Source organism: Otolemur garnettii, unplaced genomic scaffold (genome assembly GCF_000181295.1).
Source record: "Otolemur garnettii isolate 467f Iridium unplaced genomic scaffold, OtoGar3 scaffold00014, whole genome shotgun sequence".
Classification (NCBI taxonomy): domain Eukaryota; kingdom Metazoa; phylum Chordata; class Mammalia; order Primates; family Galagidae; genus Otolemur; species Otolemur garnettii.
In genome coordinates this window covers 16,037,607-16,059,835 of record NW_003852409.1, presented here as the reverse complement: position 1 = coordinate 16,059,835, position 22,229 = coordinate 16,037,607, and the positions used below count along the sequence as shown (strand labels likewise).

At 37.9% G+C, this 22,229-nt stretch overlaps 1 protein-coding gene across 3 annotated transcripts in view; it reads right to left on the bottom strand.

Annotated features, from left to right (window-relative positions):
* KIAA1958 (KIAA1958 ortholog) overlaps positions 1-22,229 on the bottom strand; it is a 75,000-nt gene that overhangs the window by 3,751 nt on the left and 49,020 nt on the right. For all 3 annotated transcript variants that reach the window (XM_003785223.2, XM_003785224.3, XM_012802372.1), the window contains one exon: positions 10,585-10,757. In XM_003785223.2, coding sequence (XP_003785271.1) covers positions 10,585-10,757 — 173 coding nt within the window. The remainder of the gene's footprint in view (positions 1-10,584; positions 10,758-22,229) is intronic.

Here is a 22,229-nt window from a genome sequence, read left to right as displayed (position 1 = left end):
GGCTATTTTTTGGTAGTAGTTGTCATTGTTGTTCGGCAGGCCTGGGCTGGATTCGAACCTGCCAGCTTTGATGTATGTGGCTGGTGCCTTAGCTGGTTGAGCTATAGGCGCCGAGCCTTGGTACTGTTTAAAGTGAAGGCATGACTCTGACACATGTAAGTTCCAGTTCACCTTACAAAACAGGGAATGCCTATTATTATCAAGTCAAATTCAGAATGGCAGTACGACAATATTGCATCAAAACAAGTGGGGATTATTGTACAATATAAAAATAATTCAATCTTAATACATATTTTTATATAACTGACATTCATTCATTAAGAAGAAAAGCAATATGAACTTGATACTAAAGAAGTATTTGAAAAAGTGATAGCCATTTAAAATTTTTAAAAATATAAATTAAGTTTAGATCAGAAGGAAAAAAGATCTTAACATGATGAAGAGTATTTGCATAGGCAAAAACTATAAAAATTATACTCACAATGAAAACATTTGACTCTTTCTTATAAAAGGGTAAGCATACTGAATATTATTGTTATTATATATAACACTGTTCTGGAGGGTACAGCCAACCACATAAGAAAAGGAAATTATTATGTATACACACTGGTACATATGTATATAATAGGAAAAGAAAAAGACAAAATAGGATTATTTTCTGATAACCTAATTGTTGGTCTAGAAAACGCTAAGAAATTCAGACAAAAAGCTATCAGAAGGAGTAGATTGTATACAAAACATAAGAACAACTTTCTTAAATGGCCAGCAATAATCAGTTAAAATAATTTCCTAATAACCATTATACTCAAACTCAGCTGATGTTGGATTTTTAGGTTGTCACTTGCAACTCTCCACTCGCAGGTATTAGCCTCTCCTTTTATTAGCGGGGACTTCTTTGATTGCAAGAGAGAGACTAAACTTGAACAAGCGTAGGCAGAGAGCGATGTCAGACACAGTGGGCTTCAAGGCCATCAGGACGCTCTCTATTTCTCATCTCTGCTTCTGTGTGCAGAATGGCTTTCTTCATACAGCTGCAGACACAGTTACCTAGCACTCCCAAGGTTCAGGTTTTTAGCAAGAAACTAACTCTCATTTTCAGTAAAAAATAAAAAAATCCAAAAGAGGGATTCTGATTGGCCTATTCCTAATTCAAACAACTCATCATCTTATTACTGTGTGATTTCTGAAATAACCATGTGGATTGCAGGAGAGGAACTAGTTCTAAATAAGGGATGCTGAGGAGAAAATCTTATTTTTTTTTTACTTCAGTGTCTTAATCAAAAACAAAACAAAAAAACAAACATCTGGCAGCTTCCTGTTGCCCTTGGGATACATTCTAAACTGTCTACCTTGTGTATAAGTCTTCACAATCTGCTTCTACTCTGTGGCAGACCATTTGCAAAGAGAGCTCCATCAATTCCCTTCCCTGTACACACAACCCCTTGGCAAGGTGACTTTGCTGCTTCTCCCGTCAAGAAGTGGAATCTATTTCTCTACCCCTTGAAACAGGCCTGGCCACATGACTAACATAATATGGCAGAAGTGACAATGTGTGAATTCCAAGCTTAGGCCTCAGAGGAGTTCTGTTGTCATATTACAGGTTCTGCCTAGTCTGAGTGCATCACGTTGCCATGTGGGGAAGCCCAAATTACCTCCCATCTAATACCCAGATGACTGCACCCATGTGAGTCCCTCAAGTGAGGCCAATAGAGGAAATACTCAGTTGAGCTCAGCCCAAAATGCTAACACATCAAATTATGAGAAAATAAAATGACTGTTGCTTTAAGTTACTAAGTTTTTTGGATAGGTTTTTTTTTTTTTTTATTAAATCATAGCTGTGTACATTAATGCAGTCATGGGGTATAGTGTGCTGGTTCTATATACAATCTGAAATATTTTCATCCAACTGGTTAACATAGCCTTCATGTCATTTTCTTAGTTATTGTGTTAAGACATTTATGTTCTACATTTAGAAAGATTCACATGTACCCTTATAAGATGAACCATAGGCGTGATTCCACCAATCACCCTCCCTCCACCCATCTTCCCCCCTCCCCTCCCCTCCCTCTGCCCTTTCCCCGTATTCCTGGGCTATAATTGAGTTATAGTTTTCATATGAAAGCTATAAATTAATTTCAAAGTAGGGCTGAGTACATTGGATATTTTTTCTTTTTTGGATAGTTTGTTATGCAGCAATAGATAACTGGTCCACACCCTATTTCTCTAGCTTGGTCTTCTGTTCTCTTTGTCGTCTATTTTCCTGCCTCATTGAACTGTCTGGCATTCCCCAAAACCACAAGGCCCTTTCATGCTTCTAAGTCTTTGTACTTGCTAATTTCTCTGTCTAGAATGCTTTTCTTCTTCTCTATTTGAAAAGTCTCTATTCACTCTTCCAAAATTAGCTCAAATGCTGTTTTCGTTCTTTTTTTTTTGCAGTTTTTGGCCAGGGCTGGATTTGAACCCACCTGCTCTGGTATATGGGGCTGGTGCCCTAATCCTTTGAGCCACAGGCACCACCTCAAATTCTTTTTTCTATATAATAGCTTTTCCAGCTCCCCTAAGCAAAGTTACTCTTTTACTTGGAGTCCCATGGCACTTAGTTTAAATTTTTATTATGGTCCTTTCCATGTTGTATAGCCTGTTATGTATTTATATATCTATCTCTCAAAAGGGGACTGAAAGTTCCTTGAAAGCAAGAACTATATCTCATTCACGATGGGGTCTTCAACACACACCAGAAGGCCAGAAACATAACTGGCACCCAATGCACCGACAACTCTGGGTTAAATCAGTGAATTAACCTTGGTATCAGGAGAACCAAGCTGACTTAGGATACAGAACATTTTTTCTTGACTTCCACAGAATATCACGAGTTTCAAAGTAAAAACACCACAGAAAGCAATTCCTAGAGAAATGTCAAGTCACAAAATTTATACTGTCTGCACCCAGGGAACAGTTCATTCTCACCATGTTGGCTGCATCTTGTTTTCTTAGGCCTAGCTGTGGCTGGTGATTATTCCTCTAAGTTACCACGGTCATTAGGGAGTTAAGAAGATAATTGCAAGAAACCATTTTCCTTCTTTAATGACTCTGAATTGATTTACCACATCAAAATTCACCAAGGATTAGAAACTTGGCTTCCTTGATATAAAAAATGACCAAAGAGAAGTAAGGGATTGGTTATGGGACTGATGGGTGGGAAAGAATAAAAGAAGAAAACTGACTTGCCGGGCAAATTCCAAAGCTCTGGAACTACGTATCAATCCTTGACACTTTCAAGAGACAGGGTGTAAGACAAGTATTAATAGAACCAAGAATTGCTTTTTTTGAGAAACACCTCTAACTCTTCTTTGTAATAATCTTGGCTGGGGGGATGGAGAAAGTGGAGAAAATGGGTATGAACTGCAAGTGGTTGTATACTTTTCTTAAAAACAAATGAATCTTGAAGTAACCATTGCTGACAACAAAAAAATTTGCACTTACCAAATTTTACTTAATTTAGAAAGGTATGAATAGAGATGCCCCATTTTTTTAGTGATTGAGTCTAAGGCAGTAAGAAAGCAAACTGGAAGGATACGGATCAGGGATGAGTAGGGGACACTTCTGATAACTTGTGGGGAAAACACTATATCCAACACACAGCGGTCACAAAGTGAGGCCGGTGTGCACTTATTCACAGAGTGAGGCCGGCATGCACACTAGGCTCATTCAGATGATACGTGAAGTCTGACTCGACTCCTTGCTTTCTCCCTTGAGCAAGCAACTAAATTTGGGGCTTGCCAGATGCCAAACCATAATCAGGCACTGGTACTTGCCAGTTCTATCTATCTCTAAAGACACACCTAGAACTAACTAATATTATCTTGTAGGGAAACCAAGAGAGTCAAATTAAAGAGTATGGGCACCTGATGCCATTTCTTCTCTTCATTAATGTTGGCTAATTCTCTAAGATATTTTCTTCTTTCTTAAGAGATATTTAATCCGGGAGGATCATGTAAAATGGACTGCAGAGGACTGAGACATTTCTTTTTCCTTAGCCATTATTCTTCTAGGTCACACAGGGGCCAACTAAGAAATATTAATACCCAGAAGCGGGGGAAAGGGACGCTCTACTGGAAAGCTGAGCAATTTTCACCACCTGGGATGGGGACGTTACCTAAATGATGGAGGGTGTGGAGAAACAAGGGTCTTTTCATAGACTCCTGCATGGGAATATACAGGTTCACAGTACAGACAGCTGCCACAGTGTGTTAGAGAATCTGGAAGACAAGACTTAAAGCTAGTGGCCATGAAGAAATGGTGGGAGTCGGAGAACAGGTGAATCTTAAAATTACTATTGACATACTATAATCATTTAAAATTATTATTTATAAGGAAATAACGACCTTTTTATTGATTTATTTGGGTTTTTAAATTGTAGTAAAATATACATAACAAAATATTTATTATTTCTTAAATTTCTGTTTTATTTATTTTTTCTTTGAGACAGTCTCACTCTGTCACCCTGGGTAGAGTACTGTTATGTCATCATAGCTCACAGCAACCTCAAACTCTTAGGCTTGAGCGATCCTCTTGCCTCAGCCTCCCGAGTAGCTGGGACTACAGGCATCCATCACTATGCCTGGCTAGTTTTTCTATTTTTAGTAAAGACGGGGTCTCACTCTTACTCAGGCTTGTCTAGAACTCCTGAGCTCAAGCAATCTGTCCACTTCAAAATATTTAATTTTTCTTTTTTGTAGAGATAGGGCCTATGTTCCCAGGCTGGCCATAAACTTCCTGGCCTCAGGCAATTCTTCTGCTATAAACCATTTTTAGGCATACAGTTCAGTGGCATTAATTGCACTCACAAAGTTGTAAATCACCACAACTCATTTCCAGAACTATTTTTATCATCCCAAACAGAAACTCTATACCAATTAAATAATATCTCATTTCCTCTTTGCCCAAGGCTAGTAACCTCTACTGTACTTTCTGTGTCTATGAACTTGCCTGTTCTAGGTACCTCGCATAAGTGAATAACACATGCCTCTTCTGTTGTGTCTGTATTTGTCCTTTTGTGTTTGACTTACTTCACTTAGCGTAACACTTTCAAAGTCCATCCAGGTTGTAGCATGGATCAGTACTTTCTTTTTATTGCTGAATAACATTCCATTGTATGGATACGCTAGATTTTGTTTATCCATTCACCTACTAATGCATGTGGGTGGTTTTCACATTTTGGCTATTGTGAATAATGCTACAGTAAATATCTGTGTACAAGTTTTTGTATGAACATATGTTTTCCATCCTCTTGGGTATATATGTCTAGGTGTGGAATTACTGGGTTATATAGTAACTCCAGGTTTAACTTCGGGGGGAATGGCAAGATTGTTTCCAAAGTAGCTGCATCATTTTACATTCCCACCAGAAGAATATGAGAGTTCCAATTCTTTCACACCTTAACTAACACTTGTTATTTCTTCTTAAAAAAAATTCTAGCCATCAAATTAGATATGTAGTGGAATTTCATGTGGTCTTGATTTGCATTTCCCTGATGTCTAATAATACTGAGCATCTTGTCAAGTGCTCATTGGCCATATGTCTATCTTCTTGGGAGAAATGTCTATTCAGATCATTTGCCCATTTAAAAAACAGGCTATTTGACTTTTTGCTGTAAAGTATCATAATTCTTTTTTTTTTTTTTTTTTGAGACAGAGTGTCAAGCTGTCACCCTGGGTAGAGTGCGGCATTACAGCTCACAGCAACCTCCAAACTCCTAGGCTCAAGCAATTCTCTTGCCTCAGCCTCCCAAGTAGCTGGGACTACAGATGCCCGCCACAACGCCCAGATATTTTTGGTTGTAGTTGTCATTGTTGTTTGGCGGCCCGGGCTGGATTTGAACCTGCCAACTCCAGTGTATGCAGCTGGCGCCCTACCCGCTTAAGCTGCAGGCACTGAGCCAAGTTTTCATAATTCTTTATTTATTTAGATACAAGTCCTTTATAAGATACAAGATTTATAAATACTTTCTCCTATTCAGTGAGTCGCCTTTCACTTTCTTGAAAGTGGTATCTTTTGAAGCACATGTTTTTAATTTTAAGGAATTCCGGTTTATCTGTTTTTTCTTGGGTTGCTTGTACAATTGCTGTCATATCTGAGAAACCTTGTCTAATTCAAGGTCATGAAGATTTACCTCTATGTTTTCTTCTAAGAATTTCATAGCTTTAGCTCTTTTAAGTTTAGGTTTTTGATCTATTTGAGTTAATTTGTATATATGGTTTGAGGTAGGGGTCCAACTGGACATCTAATGCAGTCTTTTGCATTAGATATCCAGTTATCCCTGCACCATTTATCAAAAAGTGATTCTTTTCTATTGAGTTATTTTGCTTCCTTCTTGAAATCAACTGACTGTAAATGTCAGGGTTTGTTTCTGGATTCTTAATGCTATTCTACTGATCTGTTACGTATGATGCCAATGGAACACAATCTTGCTTTCTGTAGTAAGTTTTGAAATTAGGAAGTGTGAGTTTTCCAACTTTGTTTTTCCTTCTCAAGATTGTTTTGGCAAGTTTGGGTCACTTATATTTCTGTATGAATTTTAGAATCAACTTCCTATTTCTGCAAAAAACAGTTGAGATTTTGATAGGGATTACACTGAATCTATAAATAATTTGGCTGATTACTGCCATTTCGATACTAAATTTTCTAATTCATGAACACAGGTTGTCTTTATATTTATTTATGTCTATTTTTTTCAAATATTGTTTTGTAGTTTGCAGTGAATAATCTGGAATTTTTCTGTTAAATAGAATTCTTTTCTTAATTTTATTTTTGGTTTGCTGATTGTTGATTCTTTTTTTTTTTTTTTTTTGAGAGAGACTCTTACTTTGTTGCCCTTGGTAGAGTGCAGTAGCTCACAGCAACCTCAAACTCCAGGACTTAAGTGATTCTGTTGCCTCAGCCTCCCATGTAGCTGGGACTACAGGTGACTGCCACAACATAGGGCTAGTTTCAGAGATTGGGGTCTCGCCCTTGCTCAGGCTGGTCTCGAACCTGCGAACTCAGGCAATCCACCCGTCTTGGCCTCCTAGAGTGCTAGGACTGCAGGCATGAGCCACCATGCCTGGCCCGATCACTGATTTTTGTATATTGATCTCACATCCTGCAACCCTGCTGAACTAGTTTATTATTTCAAATTGCTTTCTAATGGTTTCTTTAGAATTTTCTATAAATATGATCATAAGAAGATAGTTTACTTCTTCTTTTTAATTCTGGAAGGCTATTTCACTTTACTGCCTAACTGAACAGGTCTTGGCTTGAGCCTCCAGTATAATGTTCAATAGAAACAGCAAGAGCAGACATCCTTGGATGGGATGAGAGTAGAGTTCAGTCTAGGGGCTAATTATTCTCCATACCTAATATGACCTTTCTGAGTACTCTCCTCATTCTCAATGAATCCTGAGGTTTTTCCACCTGGCTGGTAAAAATGGCGCTTTCTTTGCAACCTCAGGTAGCTTCTTCACCTGCATATGCTGCTCAGTACTTACCTGAATATTTGAGAGGGACTGTCTTCAGGTCTGGGGGCGGGGGATGGGAGGGTTCTTTGGCTCTCTGCCTTTGAGTATTCTGTTAGGACTACTCTAGCCATCTTGGTCTCTCTGGACTCTCAGAAGGTCTGCGGGACTCTGCTGGATTCTCCCTCCCCACACCACAGATCTGTTAACTCTCTCAAGAAAGCAAGCTGGGGCACCTTCTTTTTTCTTCCTGTCTCTCAAAGATCACAATCCTTCTGTGCTTATTATACGGAGCTTTGCAAAATACTGTTTTATATTTTTTGTCTATTTTTTTATTGTTTCAGAAATAAGGGTAAATCCAGCCCTCCAAATTGGCTAGAAGTGAAAGACTTACCTAATTATTCTCCTATGTAGGGGTCACATGTTCCCAAGTCTAGTAATATTTGATCAGATGCCAAAAATTATGAAATTTACATTGCTGAATTGTGGATTTGGGCATTTTTTCAGTGAATGTTAATTTCTTTCTAGTGTATTTATATCCTCAGCCTCCCCAAACTCTGATTGCTGTGTCCCCACAACTCTGAGATTGCCAGGCTCTGTTCAGATTCCCTTCCCTTGACTGCACTTCAGAATTTGCCTCCAGGCAGGAAGCCTGAGGGAGGACAGCACTCTTTTCATTTGTTTCCTCTGTCTCAGGGATCACATCCTGTGCTGCCTGTTCTATCATATATGATTTCACATATTGTATTCAGCCTCCTAGCTGTTAAAGCAGGAGGGTAATTCTGGACCCTTTTATTCTCTTATAGCCTGAAGGATGAATGTCAATTTATTTTCAAATCTGCTGGATCATTTTCATTAGCATATTATTTACTTTTATGATTTCTTCTATTTGTATAAAAATGCCATACATTGGGGGCTGGGCATGGTGGCTCACACCTGTAATCCTAGCACTCTGGGAGGCTGAGGTGGGCGGATTGCTTGAACTCATGAGTTGGAGACCAGCTTGAGCAAGAGCAAGATGCCATCGCTACTAAAAATAGAAAAACTAACTGGGCATTGAGGTGGGCACCTATAGTTCCAGCTACTCAGGAGGCTGAGGCAAGAGGATTGCTCAAGCCCAAGAGTTTGATGTTGCCATTAGCTATGTCCCATGGCACTCTATCTAGGGTGACAAAGTGACTCTTGTCTAAATAAATAAATAAATTAAATAAGTCATACATGGCTTATTACCTACTATTCAATCTACTATCTAAAGTCCTTGGTGTCTAAATCTGTCTTTTGTTGTTTTTATTCATTCTCACTCATGGTAGGCTATTTCCTTGAGTGGTGGTGGTGGTTGTTTTTAATGAGCACATATTTAGTTTATCTTAATCTGAAACTAAACCTGAGCGCTTATATTTTGGATGGTTCCCTTAACAATTATTAGCATATGACTCTGGCAGGATCCAGGGTCTGTTACTGACCTGGATCTTTAGAATCCTTTCAGGTCTTTTCCTTAATCAAGGATTCTTTAGTTCATCTACCTGTCCTCTTCCCCTCTGTAATAATGTTATCTACACAGACCCTCAGGGAGAACCCTGCTTTTCACCTGTGCTTACTGTTCACTGCTCCAGTTTTACCTCTACTTTATTGGGGAGGGGGGAGAACACATACAGCAGAAAGGCCTTCACACTACCCAGGGCACCATGCCACTGGAAGTGGAAACCTGGGTTTCTTATTTTATCCTCCTGTTGGTCTCCTAAACATGTCGCTCAAACTCCAAGACCTCATCTGTCCTTGGGCTTCAACTATGACCTCTATTTTCAAAACAGTTCCATATATATTTCCAGCTTTATTATTTCTACCATGTTTAAAATCTCACATTCTCAACTGCTTATTGGAACATCTAGATATCTGATTTAGCCTCAATATGGCAAAACAAAATACAGAATCTTTCCACGTGTCTAAAATTATTTTGCTTCCATTCACAAACTTTAAACACCTCAACTCGGAAGGAATCTTAAAAGCTTATTTTAAAAATGGAGAAACTGAGAACCAAGGATTTTTTTTTTTTGAGACAGAGTTTTAAGCTGTTACCCTGGGTAAAGTGTTGTGGCGTCGTAGCTCACAGCAACCTCCAACTCTTGGACTCAAGAGATCCTCTTGCCTCGGTTTTTCTATTTTTAGAAGACACTGGGCGTCACTTTTTGCTCAGGCTGGTCTCAAACACATAAGCTCAAGCAATCCACTTGCCTCGGCCTCCTAGAGTGCTAGGATTGCAGGTGTGAGCCATGGCACTCAGCCAGGACCAAGCATGTTAAATAACCTTTTGCTCATCACTTCCAGTTAACTTCTCCAGAGTACCTCTTTATGTCCCTTCCTGCTCAAAAAACCTCAGTGGTTGCACTTTTGTCTAGCTTGTTTTTGTTTTTTTTTTGCAAGTTTTTGGCCCGGGCTGCATTTGAACCCACCACCTCCAACATATGGGGCCAGTGCCCTACTCCTTTGAGCCACAGGCGCCGCCCCTTGTCTAGCTCTTTAGATGTTTGTGGATCTTAGGGTCAGAGTAATTCCCCCTATGGCAATAGTTGCCTCCCACCCCCACTGCAATAATCCTTTCAAGTAAAGTTTCTTGCTAGCAAAACAATACATTTCAGTGAATTCTCAGTGTTCACCAGATTTTAGCTTTGACCTTGTTTTTCTAGTCTGCTGTATCTATGTATGACTCCTCTTCTGCAGGTTAAGATTTGCCTCAGATTTTACTCTTCCTTCCATCACTCAGCCTAGAAGACTCCGGTCCTCATCTAATTCTACTAAAATCCTACTTCTTTCTCAAAATGTAGCTGAAATAGCAATTCTCTCTCTAGTTTCACCACACTGAAGTTAATTTATCCAACTGAACTTTCCAGACAGTTCTGTACTATGAATTCCTAAAACACGTGTATTAAATTCTGTTTTGTACTATAAATATTTTTCTATTTTATGTCCTTTTAAAAGTTTTCCCAGGCAGAAAGTAACTATTCTGTGTTCTCTATAATTCTAAGAGCAGTGCCTGGGACTTTGAAGCCCAATGAAGTTGGCTGAAAAAGTAGTAAACTCAAAAGTCCCTTACCTTGGTGATGTCCGTGTGATCTTTGAGCCCGTTGGTCATGCACCAATATCGCCACACATTCAGGGCATACCGGGTGGCTTTGGTAGTATTTGGGCTTACTGCACTGGTACACAGATCATTCAAGTCATCATTAATATTAAATACAGGAAATTTGTTGAGCTTAGTAGAATAAGCTAGAAACAAAAACAATAAAAGCATTAAAATAATTTGCCATGCTCTTCTTTAGAGAATTATATCTTGGGATCATATTAATAAACAGAGAGCTCCTAAAAGATAACACTTTAAAAAATAATTTTTTTCAGGTATACATATATTAGAATAAATGAAGCAGGGAACGATGTTGGTAGCATGGAATCAAGGCAGTAACCTTGCATTTAATCTCAACTATTTCACTATATATATTAACTTATGCACTAATGTAGGCATTTTAATAATAGAAAAAAATGAATGCTAAAAAACAAAAAAAATGTTCTTTCTAAAATTTTCACTGGAAAAAATAGCATTTCTATAATAACCGCAATAAAAAGAGAAAAGGAAAGAAGGAAGAAAGGAAGGAAAGAAAGAAAAATTACATACACATCCTTAGCACCTGAAGTGCTACCATTTCATTGTAACATTCTGTCTCAAATGTCTTGGGTGTCATCGTGGGAAGCCTTAAATGAAATGGTGTTGGCATGTTTCTTCAATTCTTTTCACAAATCAATAAAGAGAGAGAGATTTAAACCCTGAGTCCAAAACCCATCAACTAGCTTCAAATTAGAAGGGGAAGGCTGAATGAGAGAAAAATTAGGGAAAGAAGGAGGAATACTCCAGAGGGGCTCCCATCTTCTCAGAGGAGAGGGAAGGTATTTTAAACTGCCAAAACTACTTCGGATAAACATTGGTCTTCTTCAATACGTTTACTTTAAGTGTTGGTTGCCAAAGAGATAACCTAGTCCCTAACCGTTAGCTGTCCTTTCTTTACACCTGATGATTTGCTAAAACCAGGCTTAACCTGTTCAAATTGAAAAGGAGAGTCAAGGCAGGCAGGCCACCTCAAAATGAAAACAATGCCAACCTCTACTTTGCCTAATAGTTCTGACCCTGTCTGGAAGGTTTCTATCTTTAGACAAAGCTCTCATGACTAGTTCTGGGAGAAACAGCACAATGAAAAGTTAAGGCAGTTACCAGGGCAATGAGCAAATGGGTTTCGCTCTACCTAACTCGCAGCCCCTTTCACTGCTCACACTAAAGAGCTTCTCTCTACCCGGCCACGTCTCCTTCTGTCCCCAGGATACACCTGCACGCAGGACATCCACACCACATCTTCCCACACAGAGCTTAATAATATCCACGTAGTCTTAGTGTCAAACAAAATAGTCTTTTTTTTTTTTTCCAATTCCAATTTTGATTTCAATTCCAAACTTACGTCTACTGAGCTTTTCTCCATCCTAACCCCACTCCCTTGTTCCCTCCTTCAGTATGCGCCTCGCATTTGCTTTACTATTTTTTAAGTGTGTTCTACTTGGGTCCAGACCTCTGCAATTGGTGTGCATGTGCCTTAACACTGTATCTTCACCCTGTAAGTCTTGATCCTGCTCAGAACTGCAGAATGCACAATCTGCTTTAATAAATGCAGGCGAGGAATAAACAGTGCAGAAACTCCTGGAGGCACCGGTGTCACGTAGGTATAGTCCCCTCACCAACCCCATCGCCCTAGGTAACTCCTATTATTTGTAGGACTTACTTATTATTAATCAAAGGATTCTAGTATATAATTTATACACTATATATATTATACTATATACTTAGTACTAACTGAATGTCTACTAAATGCCAAGAGGTTTCACCTAAATTACCTATAACCTGTAAGTAAGCCCACTGTTATCCTTACTTTACAGACAAGGAAACTGAGCCTCATATGGTTAAATAACTTCATATACTGAGTCATCCAATATTTACCGAGATACTCTTTCTGTGCCAGGCATGACTTTTCAGTCATGGAACTGATAAGTAGAAGAACCAGTATTTAAACCTGAGTTTCAATGACTTCACTACCACAAGAGGATCAGACACTATAGATTTAAACTTCTCAGCAAAGAATACAGGTTAGATTACATCTGGAAAGGAAGTATAAGTTTGAATGTTCTATACCACTGTAGGATGACTATTAACAATGATACATTGTAGAATTTCAAATAGCTAGGAGGATACTGAATGCTCCCAACACAAAGAAATGATATACATCTGAGATGATAGATATGCAAATTACCTTGATCTGTTCCTATACACTATACCTATCAAAATATCACTATGAAACCCATAAATACATACATTATATGTTTTTTGTTTTTTTTTTTTTTGAGACAGAGTTTTATTTGTTGCCCTCAGTAGAGCACCACGGGCATCATAGCTCACAGCAACCCCAAACTCTTGGGTTCAAGTGATCCTCTTGCCTTAGCCTCCCAAGTAGCTGGGACTATAGGCACCTGTCACAACGCCCTATTTTTTAGAGACGAGCTCTTGCTCAGACTGGTGTTGAACTCCTTAGCTCAAGCAATCCACCTGCGTAGGACTCCCAGAGTGCTAGGATTATAAGCATGAGCCACCATGCCCAGCCTATGTGTTCATTTAAAAAATAAGAAAGAAGGGCGGCAATCATAGCTCAGTGAGTAGGGCGCTGGCCCAATATACCACGGGTGGCGGGTTCAAACCCGGCCCCGGCCAAACTGCAACAAAAAAAATAGCCGGGCCTTGTGGCCGGCACCTGCAGTCCCAGCTACTTGGGAGGCTGAGGCAAGAGAATCACCTAAGCCCAAGAGCTAGAGGGTGCTGTGAGCTGTGACACCACAGCACTCTACTGAGGGTGTCAAAGTAAGACTCTGTCTCTAAAAAAAAAAAAAAAAGAAAAAAGAAATAAGAAAGACTACACATAAGATCTCATCATCTCATGATTATGAAAAAGTATTGTGGTTCCTCAAAATTTACTTGGATTACCTTCAATAGGAGTAACTGTGTCTGATTTATTCAGATGACCCCTACAGTTTCACATGGATGATTACGTTTACTTATTACATTAAACAATTATAGGACCTTAAATAATTCTATTGTTCTTTCATTTTTACCATAGGACACATGCTACACATTGAAAAAGGAAACCAAGTCCTCGTCCAGCAGGGAAGCAGGTACACGATGCTTGTATGTGTACATAACGGGAAAGACACTGTGTGAAGATGATCAAGCGACATACACGGTTCCTTCCTGAGTATATTTAAGGATTAAACTACATTTACTTAATAAACTGCTTTTTAAATTTGGGGGATAGAAGCGACTGAGGAAATCTTTAGGAAACTAAAGATTGATGGAGAAACAAAAGTAAACATTTATAACTGAGTATAAAAAGCAGGAAAAAGGTGGGACCACTAAAGGACTGGAGTTATTGTTTCCACTGGAGGATGGGACGAGCTGCAAGCTCAGGGTTAGGAAAGTGGGGCACGGCAGTGTAGTCTGAGGACCACCAGGGAGGAACGGTCTCCTGCTCTCCATACAACCACTGCTGACGTTTCCCACCAGCACAGGCGCTGGCAAGTACAGTTGGGTAAGATGAGGGAGATTTGACATGGAAGGTTACCCTCCGGGCCAGAGAGAGGAAACGGGGCAATGCCTCCAGGAATTCTGGGTAGTCCCATTAGACACAGAGAAGGGAAAAAGAAAAACCGCTAAGAAAAGCAAAGAAACCCTCGAATGTAACACCCTCCCTGTGTCTACAATTCAGAGAGTTCCAATTTCCCAGCTTGTTTCTTTGGCACTCATTACAGCTGGCTTAAGTCCATTCACACAGCCCTGTGTTCAACTATTACCTACAGAAATGAGCTCTGTCCAGATGTATCAAACAGGAAACTTTAACAATCTCTAAGGAAGTCTCTATCAGCTACCAGTAATGATCAACCTCGACTTGAACTCTGAAGTGTGACTACACAAAGATCACTTGGCGATTGAGAAAACTATCAGCATGATGGTCACCAAGGTACACAAACACAGCAACTGATTCCACATTCCCTACTCCTCCCTCTGAAGATCAAGTTAATTAAGAAAACCAAAGACAAAATTTAAAACATCTCAATTGTATCATTAGAGTGATGTGAGAGGATAATTAATGCATGCTTAAAACAAAAACAGCCTTCACTGCAAAAGGAAAAACAAGGAAGATCTTGGAAACTTAAAATGATTGAAAAAAAAATTTTTTTAAGGAACAAAAACATCTTCATTGCAGAGAATAAAAGATAGGCGGAGGCATTTCTTCACATCATTTCGTCATTTTTATGTGCAATTAGGAAGTACCTGGGCAGATGCACCTGTTAGAACAGAACCTAGGGGGTGGGGAGCTACACTGAGGCAGAGATGGCAAATACATCCTTCTCAGAGATGGTAAGGTTTCTTGAGGATGGGGTTTCTGTGACCTTAGCACCTAGAACAGAGGTGCAGTAACATCTGTTAGGCAGCCAGTAAGATCTGAATAAAAGATTGATGTTCACGATCTGTGATTCAATCATTTACGCAGGATTCTAAGATACTGATCTTAATTGACTGTCTCTGGGTCTCTAGAGTATATTGTGCAGATTCTTCTCAAGTATAAAAACAGTCTGACTATCATTACAGTACTGCTACACATGCTTAGGGCTGACGTACTTCCCAGTTTCTCGGGAGTGCTCCACTTTGTCCTATGGGTGTAATTGTAATAGTGCCCCATTCATGTTCTAAATTATCCAGGTTTGAACAATAAATTATATGATTTTCCCTACATGTTCCGCCATTATAGGGAAGCCTCATATTCCCATTGGAAACATAAAAGGATAGGGGAGATGTAATAAAATATCTCCTGGGAGTTAGAGCCATAACATTTTGAAATGAATTTGTTGTAAGGATGAGATAGTTTCTTCTTTAGAGACTGTCAGAAATGGAAGTAATCTGTACACCATCAACATCATTATTAGAATGGTACCTAAGAATATCATCATAGAATGGTAAAGTGATAAGTAGGAATGGAATAGAAGATTCCTCAAGGTAACCTGAAAAAATAGAAAAGCTGAGTCTTAGAATGAATGTGACTAAAAGGCAAACTGGTGATCTAGAAGGAACTTTCCTACAGGGCAAAGTAATCAAAATATAAAAATATGAGGGTAAAGTTAAGACACATGGAAGGCAGATCCAGGAGATTAAATATCCATCTTAAGAACTGAAAGGACAGAGTGAAAGATAGAGTATCTGAAAAGTTCCATTAATCAGTGCGAAATTTGAATTGCAGGGTATTAAGGTTCATGAACTATGACACAAATAGTGAAAGACGTACATATGAATATATTTTGATGAAATTTCCAAAATCTAAGAACAAAGAAAATTGTACGATCTTTCTGGTAAACAGGGTAAAAAAAGTCATCAAGAGGCACCGGCCTGTTATCCAGGTTCGTCTTTCCCTCCTGGACCGAAGTGATCCTCCCCCCTTGGTCACGCAAAGTACTGGGATTACAGGTGTAAGCCACTGCACCTGGCCCTAAATACATTTTCACTTTGTCACCCTTGGTAGTGCCGTGGCATCATAGCTCACAGCAACCTCAAACTCTTAGGCTCAAGCAATTCTCTTGCCCCAGTCTCCCAAGTAGCTGGGACTATAGGTGCTTTCCACAGCCCCTGGCTATTTTTAGAGACAGGGTCTCACTCTGGCTCAGACTGGTCTCAAACCTGTGAGCTCAAGCAATCCATTCGCCTTGGCCTCCCAGAGTGCTAGGAGTACAGGTGTGAGCCACTGCACCCAACAAGAGTTAGTCTTTTAGACTATGTACCTGGATGGGAAGGCGCAATATTATAAAGATGTTTAATTTCTTCAAGTAATCTTTAATTCAATGTAATTCTAATTAAATCTCCCTTTTCTTGGTTGTTACTTGTCAGGTTGATTCTAAAGTTTAAGAGAACAAATGTATAGGAAAAGGAAGGTAATTTTGAAAACAGTAACTGGGAGACTTTAAAATATATACACATGCACTGTAACACTGCAGTAATTTAAACTGTAAGTTACTGGTAAAGAAACAGACATTCAGTATGTAATTATGCACACTGAATATGTAATAAAGGCTCTAGTTCAAATTGTTGGGGGAAGATGGACCTTTCAACAAAAGATAAAATTACCTACTAAGTTACAAAAGCAAAAACAAAAGCCAATGTAGATACCTATGCAAATAGGAAAGAGAACTGTTCATTAAACCCCATTAATAGAGGAATAATGAAATAATTGCACATATTTTCATATAGTCATTAAAAATTGGGCTACCCTTCTACATGCTAACATGGAAACTGTTCTACAATATATTATTTAGTTAAAAAGAAAAATTCACCTTAAGATAATATGCATAGCACGATTCTATAAGGAAAATAAAATTTAAATGATTTGTAATTATATAGAAAAAAATATGGATGGAAACACACCACAATAGCTATTACTTCCATGGTACTTTAAGTTTTATAATATGAATATATTATTTTTGCAAGTCATAACAATCACTAGGACTTTGGAAATTTATATGCAGGAAAAATAAATAATTTTTCTTTTTGGCTCAGAAATTCCTCTTTTAGAAATTTACCCTAAGAATTTAACTAGAGAGGTGTACATACATGTATATTCAAGGATGTTCTGGGCAAATTTTATAAAAGTGAAAAATTAGAAACAAATCCAATCCAACAATAGCACTGTAAAACAGATTTGGACCTAGCTATACAATGGAAAACTATGTAGCTATCTAACAACTCACTAAACCTAAAGGCTAAATACCTTTATAAACAGAAAGAATAATAAATACAGTTTAATTACAATTTTTGAACTACATTTATGAAGAAAAAAGTCCAAAATAAAACCCCAAAATGTTGTTAAGTTCTTATCTATTGGCAATGAGTCCTATGACTTTTATTTCCTATTTATTAGTATTTGCCCAAATTACTCATAAATATTCATTCTCACAATGAATATTTATTGCCTTGGCACTGTAAAAGAATTATGAATCATAATAAAGCAAATGCTAGTTTTGCTTCCACCTTAAAAACAATAATGCAGCCTGAACAGGTTTGCCATCAAATTAAGTATTTGCTTTTAAAATTATCTTCTGAAATGATATATTACCAAGTATTCTATACACATTATCCGTTTTAGTCACATGAAATCCTCTTGAAAAAGATTATAAATAAAGGAAAAATATTTTTTAAGAAAACATTTTGATTTGTAGGTACATATTACTCAACTGGAGTTCTAATATTCTTTCCCCATCAAGGAAATAAAATTAGTCACACTTAAAATGTGTAACCTGCAAACACATTCAAAGATGGGTTACTTGTTTAAGTACTATGAAAATACAAAGTTATAACTATTTGTAATTTTAATATAATCTAAAATACTGTCATACAAAAATGCAGTCATTGTTTCTATTTAGAACAGTCAGCTATGAGTAAAGACTTTGGTGGATTATTCAGACATGAAAGACAAATTTGCATTTCTACAAAATAACTGTCTATTGAGAGAAAACATTTTTCAGGTGTTCTAATGTTTTTTTATTATTAGTTCTAGTGACACAAAAAAGATGTCTGAAATGAGCCAACTTAGTTATAATTACAGTAGAACCTCCATAGTTGACCACCTCCTTACGTGGACTTCATTTTCATAAACTGGACAGGCACCACATGTGTGTATCAATCAATAGGTCTAGTTCTTTATGTTGACCATATCCATATCTTGACCAGGTAGTTTCTTGAGTGGTCGACTTACAGAAGTTCTACTGTATCCATTCTGCTCAAAGAACACTGGCATATGTGTTAAATAACAGAACATGGAGAATTATAACTAAAAAGATTATCCTAGAAATAAGGAAACCTAGAACATGATACCTTCTTAGCTTGATATAAGTTTGCACCTACTTAAAAAGCATCTAACAAGTAAATTACTGGAGGTAAAGAAAAATAGCCAACAGCGCTCCACAGACAGACAATGAATTCATTTGTCCTGCGTGAGACTTTTTGCCCCATTAATGAGATTTTTAGGACTGGGGCTCCAGGAAGCCTATGACTGATGCAGCAGTAGGTACTTTACTGAAGGGTTTTGCTGCCCTACAGGCTGTTTCAGCAGTCAACGTGCACAGATGCTTGCTTCCCTGCTAAGGATTCCCCACTCTTGGTGGTTAGGAAAACACCAAACCCAGGAGGCTTGGCTCAATACACATCAGCTAAATATCCTGAGGCCAGGGCAATGTCGAGCCCAATATAATTTTTTTCAAAATGTAGTTTAATTTGTTTTTTAAATTGTTTGTTGCAGCTACAAAAATCAGCCAGCTTTGCAGAACACAATTTATTAAATGAATGAAGACTGGTCATCATACCCAAATACAGACAGAATACTGTGACTGAAGCATGCTCTCATTATAGAGACATCAATAACACTTGTTAAGCTGACTTTATTCGATTGCTTTTCTTTTTTCCATAACTTTTAGGCTGTACCAACAAATATGGAAAACAATAGAAAATTACACTACAGTAGCGGCAAACATTATATACACACTGGAATAAACTACTGGGACATAAAACTAGAATTTTATTAGAGCACAAGTACACAGACAGATATGAAACAAAAACAGTGACCTGATAAAGATGAAAACATCTTAGGGTAAAAGATCAGTGAGCAGCAAGATAAAATGAAACCAATAGTGTACTCTTAACACAAAAGGTTCTGTTATAATTACAAACTCCAGCTGGCAATGGATCAATTGACCAAGAGCATCCCAGTCACACAATATATTAACAGAAGTTTCCCTCCATTTTAATTCATCTTTCTGTTCTTTCTTTCACAAATTATAACTGTAGCAGCTTAAAAAAAAAGTTGTTAAATATTATTTGATTGCAACTGGCACACACGCATTGTTTCACATAAATCAGTTAAAAGTGACTAGAGTATCTAAACATAATCTATCAAATGGGGGAAAAGTAAATGTATCCTCAATCAACGGTACAGTATTTTTTCATATTTTTTCTGAGTGTTAATTATGGTTATTATATTTCAATATAGATGTCCGGTCTTAAATTGTACTACTTATATTAATAAACCTATCTTTTTATTCCCAATTAACTTTTAAGTGACAGGGTAAAAGCAAGCTTCAAAACATTTTTAAAATTTGTATGATGGAAAGCCTTCTTGAAGTTGAACACAGCATTCACTTTGCTAAACCACGAAAGCTCTTCATTTTTACAGATAAATGAATTGTACATAGTGATTCTGTTGAATCTAACACACTTCCACTTCCTCTCTCACAGGGTTTCAGGCCTATGGGGTTACAGTTACATTTTCAGATTATAATATGAAAGGTGCAGACAATTATTTACCATAGGATAATTTGACAAATTTATGTCTAACTTTAACCCTCAGAGCATTTAAAGTCATGCTTTTTCCAGAGATACTGGAAACCCTAGAAAGTAGAAAGCTATGTATTATCTGATTAAAAATTTGCTCTGGGCAAAAAGACCTCAGGACAGACATACAAAATGTCCAGAAGACCCAAAGGTGGGAAATCCAAGAGCGGGATTCAAATAAACATGCCCACTGCTATCTAACAGGAAAAAAAAAATTATTATTTTTTTGAGACAGAGTCTCACTAAAGAGTGTCATGGTGTCACAGCTCACAGCAACCTCCAACTCTTGGGCTTAAGCGATTCTCTTGCCTCAGCCTCCCAAGAAGCTGGGACTACAGGCGCCTGCCACAATGCCCAGCTATTTTTTTGTTGCAGGTGTCATTGTTGTTTTAGCTGGCCCAGGCTGGGTTTGAACCAGCCAGCCTCAGTGTATGTGGCTGGCGCCGAGCCACTAACAGATTATTAATCATCAAGATAAATCATGCCATTATCTTTGGTGTAGAAAAGAAATTCTTGGTGGAAAGAAACATCTGATGAAGGAATCAAGAAATACTTTTGTGTGACTCTGGAGGCCACCAGACAAGGGCAGAACTTCTTTAGACTGAATTTTTTTTTATCACTTTATCACCTCACTGAGGGACAATAATTTAAAGTATATTCTAGAGGAAAGACTCATAGTTAAAATCTGCCTTTCTTTTCCTTAGAGCAAAGAAGTGGTGGGGGCCTTGATGAATTAGTTTTAATGTTTTTGGAATTAAATTAGGAATTTCAGTAGAAATGTATCCAAATACAGCTTTGGCTGCTGCTACGGATCTGACAGTCACACAAAAAGCCTCTATATAATTTGGGAGATTATCCTTTTATTAAAAGAATCTTGTAATTGTAAACCCATTGAACTGACAGTAGGAAGCCCCGCATTAAGTGAGGAGTTTTGGCATGTTGGTATAAATAGGCTCTTCAGGAAGCAGCTTTCTTTCCTTAACGCTTTATGACAGTGTTCCCTCCTGTTGTAAAAGTATAAATAAAGCATAATGGTATTTCCCCCTGTTGAATTTTAACAATGTATAGTTGTCTGCTGAAACAATTTTCTCTTTACTTTCAGTTGGTTTGGAATTGCTGAGGCAAGATGGAAACACCAGGAATCAGACTGGACAGGTGGGCATAGAAAAGTCCTGGCAGTCATAAGGCAACAGCTATGTCAGGGAAGTCCACGCAAATGCTGCAGGTAAAAGTTGACATTTGGAACTGTGAGGCTTCAAGGGTCCCTTATAAGGAAATCGAATTACTAAATAATCATATTAAACACAATCCAAACAGTAAGCCACAAATACGAGGTCTACACCCATAGTCCTCTGTTGTTAACACTGTTCAGCCTCAGAATACCCAGATCAAGGGAAATCCTTTGGCTCTGTTGTCACACTACTGGATTTTTCTGTAAGGTGTTCAAGTTTCAGGAAATAAAAAGATTTAAAATTTTAAGGGAGGGAGCACTAAAAAAAGTTCAGAATTCTTGCTTTCTTTCTTTTTTTCTTTGCAAAATTCTTGCTTTCTTTTTCTTTTTGCAAATGTTTTGCTTTCAGAGAGCTGGTGAAGTGTGGGAGCAAAGCTGATGTACCCTGGAGTTATACATATGACACAAGATTCTCAGGTTTGGCACCACTTTGACACCACAGTATCCCCTTCTGCAGAGGCTGGTTCAAAATGTGAAACGACAAAGTACATACTCAGGTCACACACACAGATGTTGACTGGCACAGCCTTTTAACACAGTTTTTCAGTTTAACTACAGTAAGTGATAGCAGCAATGGTTAACAATTCCATATAAACAAACACCACAAACACACACAGAAAAGAGCACCTATAACAACATGCAAAATCTCAACACTGACATCACTGACTACTACACAATGCATAGAAATTGTAATGGTTTTTGGCAAGATGGGGTTTTTTTTTTTTTAACAAATGCTTTATAAAACAAAGTTCTTTTGTTAAAAATGTTATTTAAAAAGTTGCAATATAATGGACTATAGATACAAAAGTTCAGTTAGATAAAGTTAATCTGAGTGGATTAATACTAAACGTGGACCTGCTACTTCATCTAGTATAAATAATCAATTATAAATTAATTTCTAGTGGAAGTACACTACGGTATTTGATTTATAAAATGTAAGAATTACAGAAAATAAACAGGCATAAAAGTCACTAAAATACAGTCTGCACAATTACTG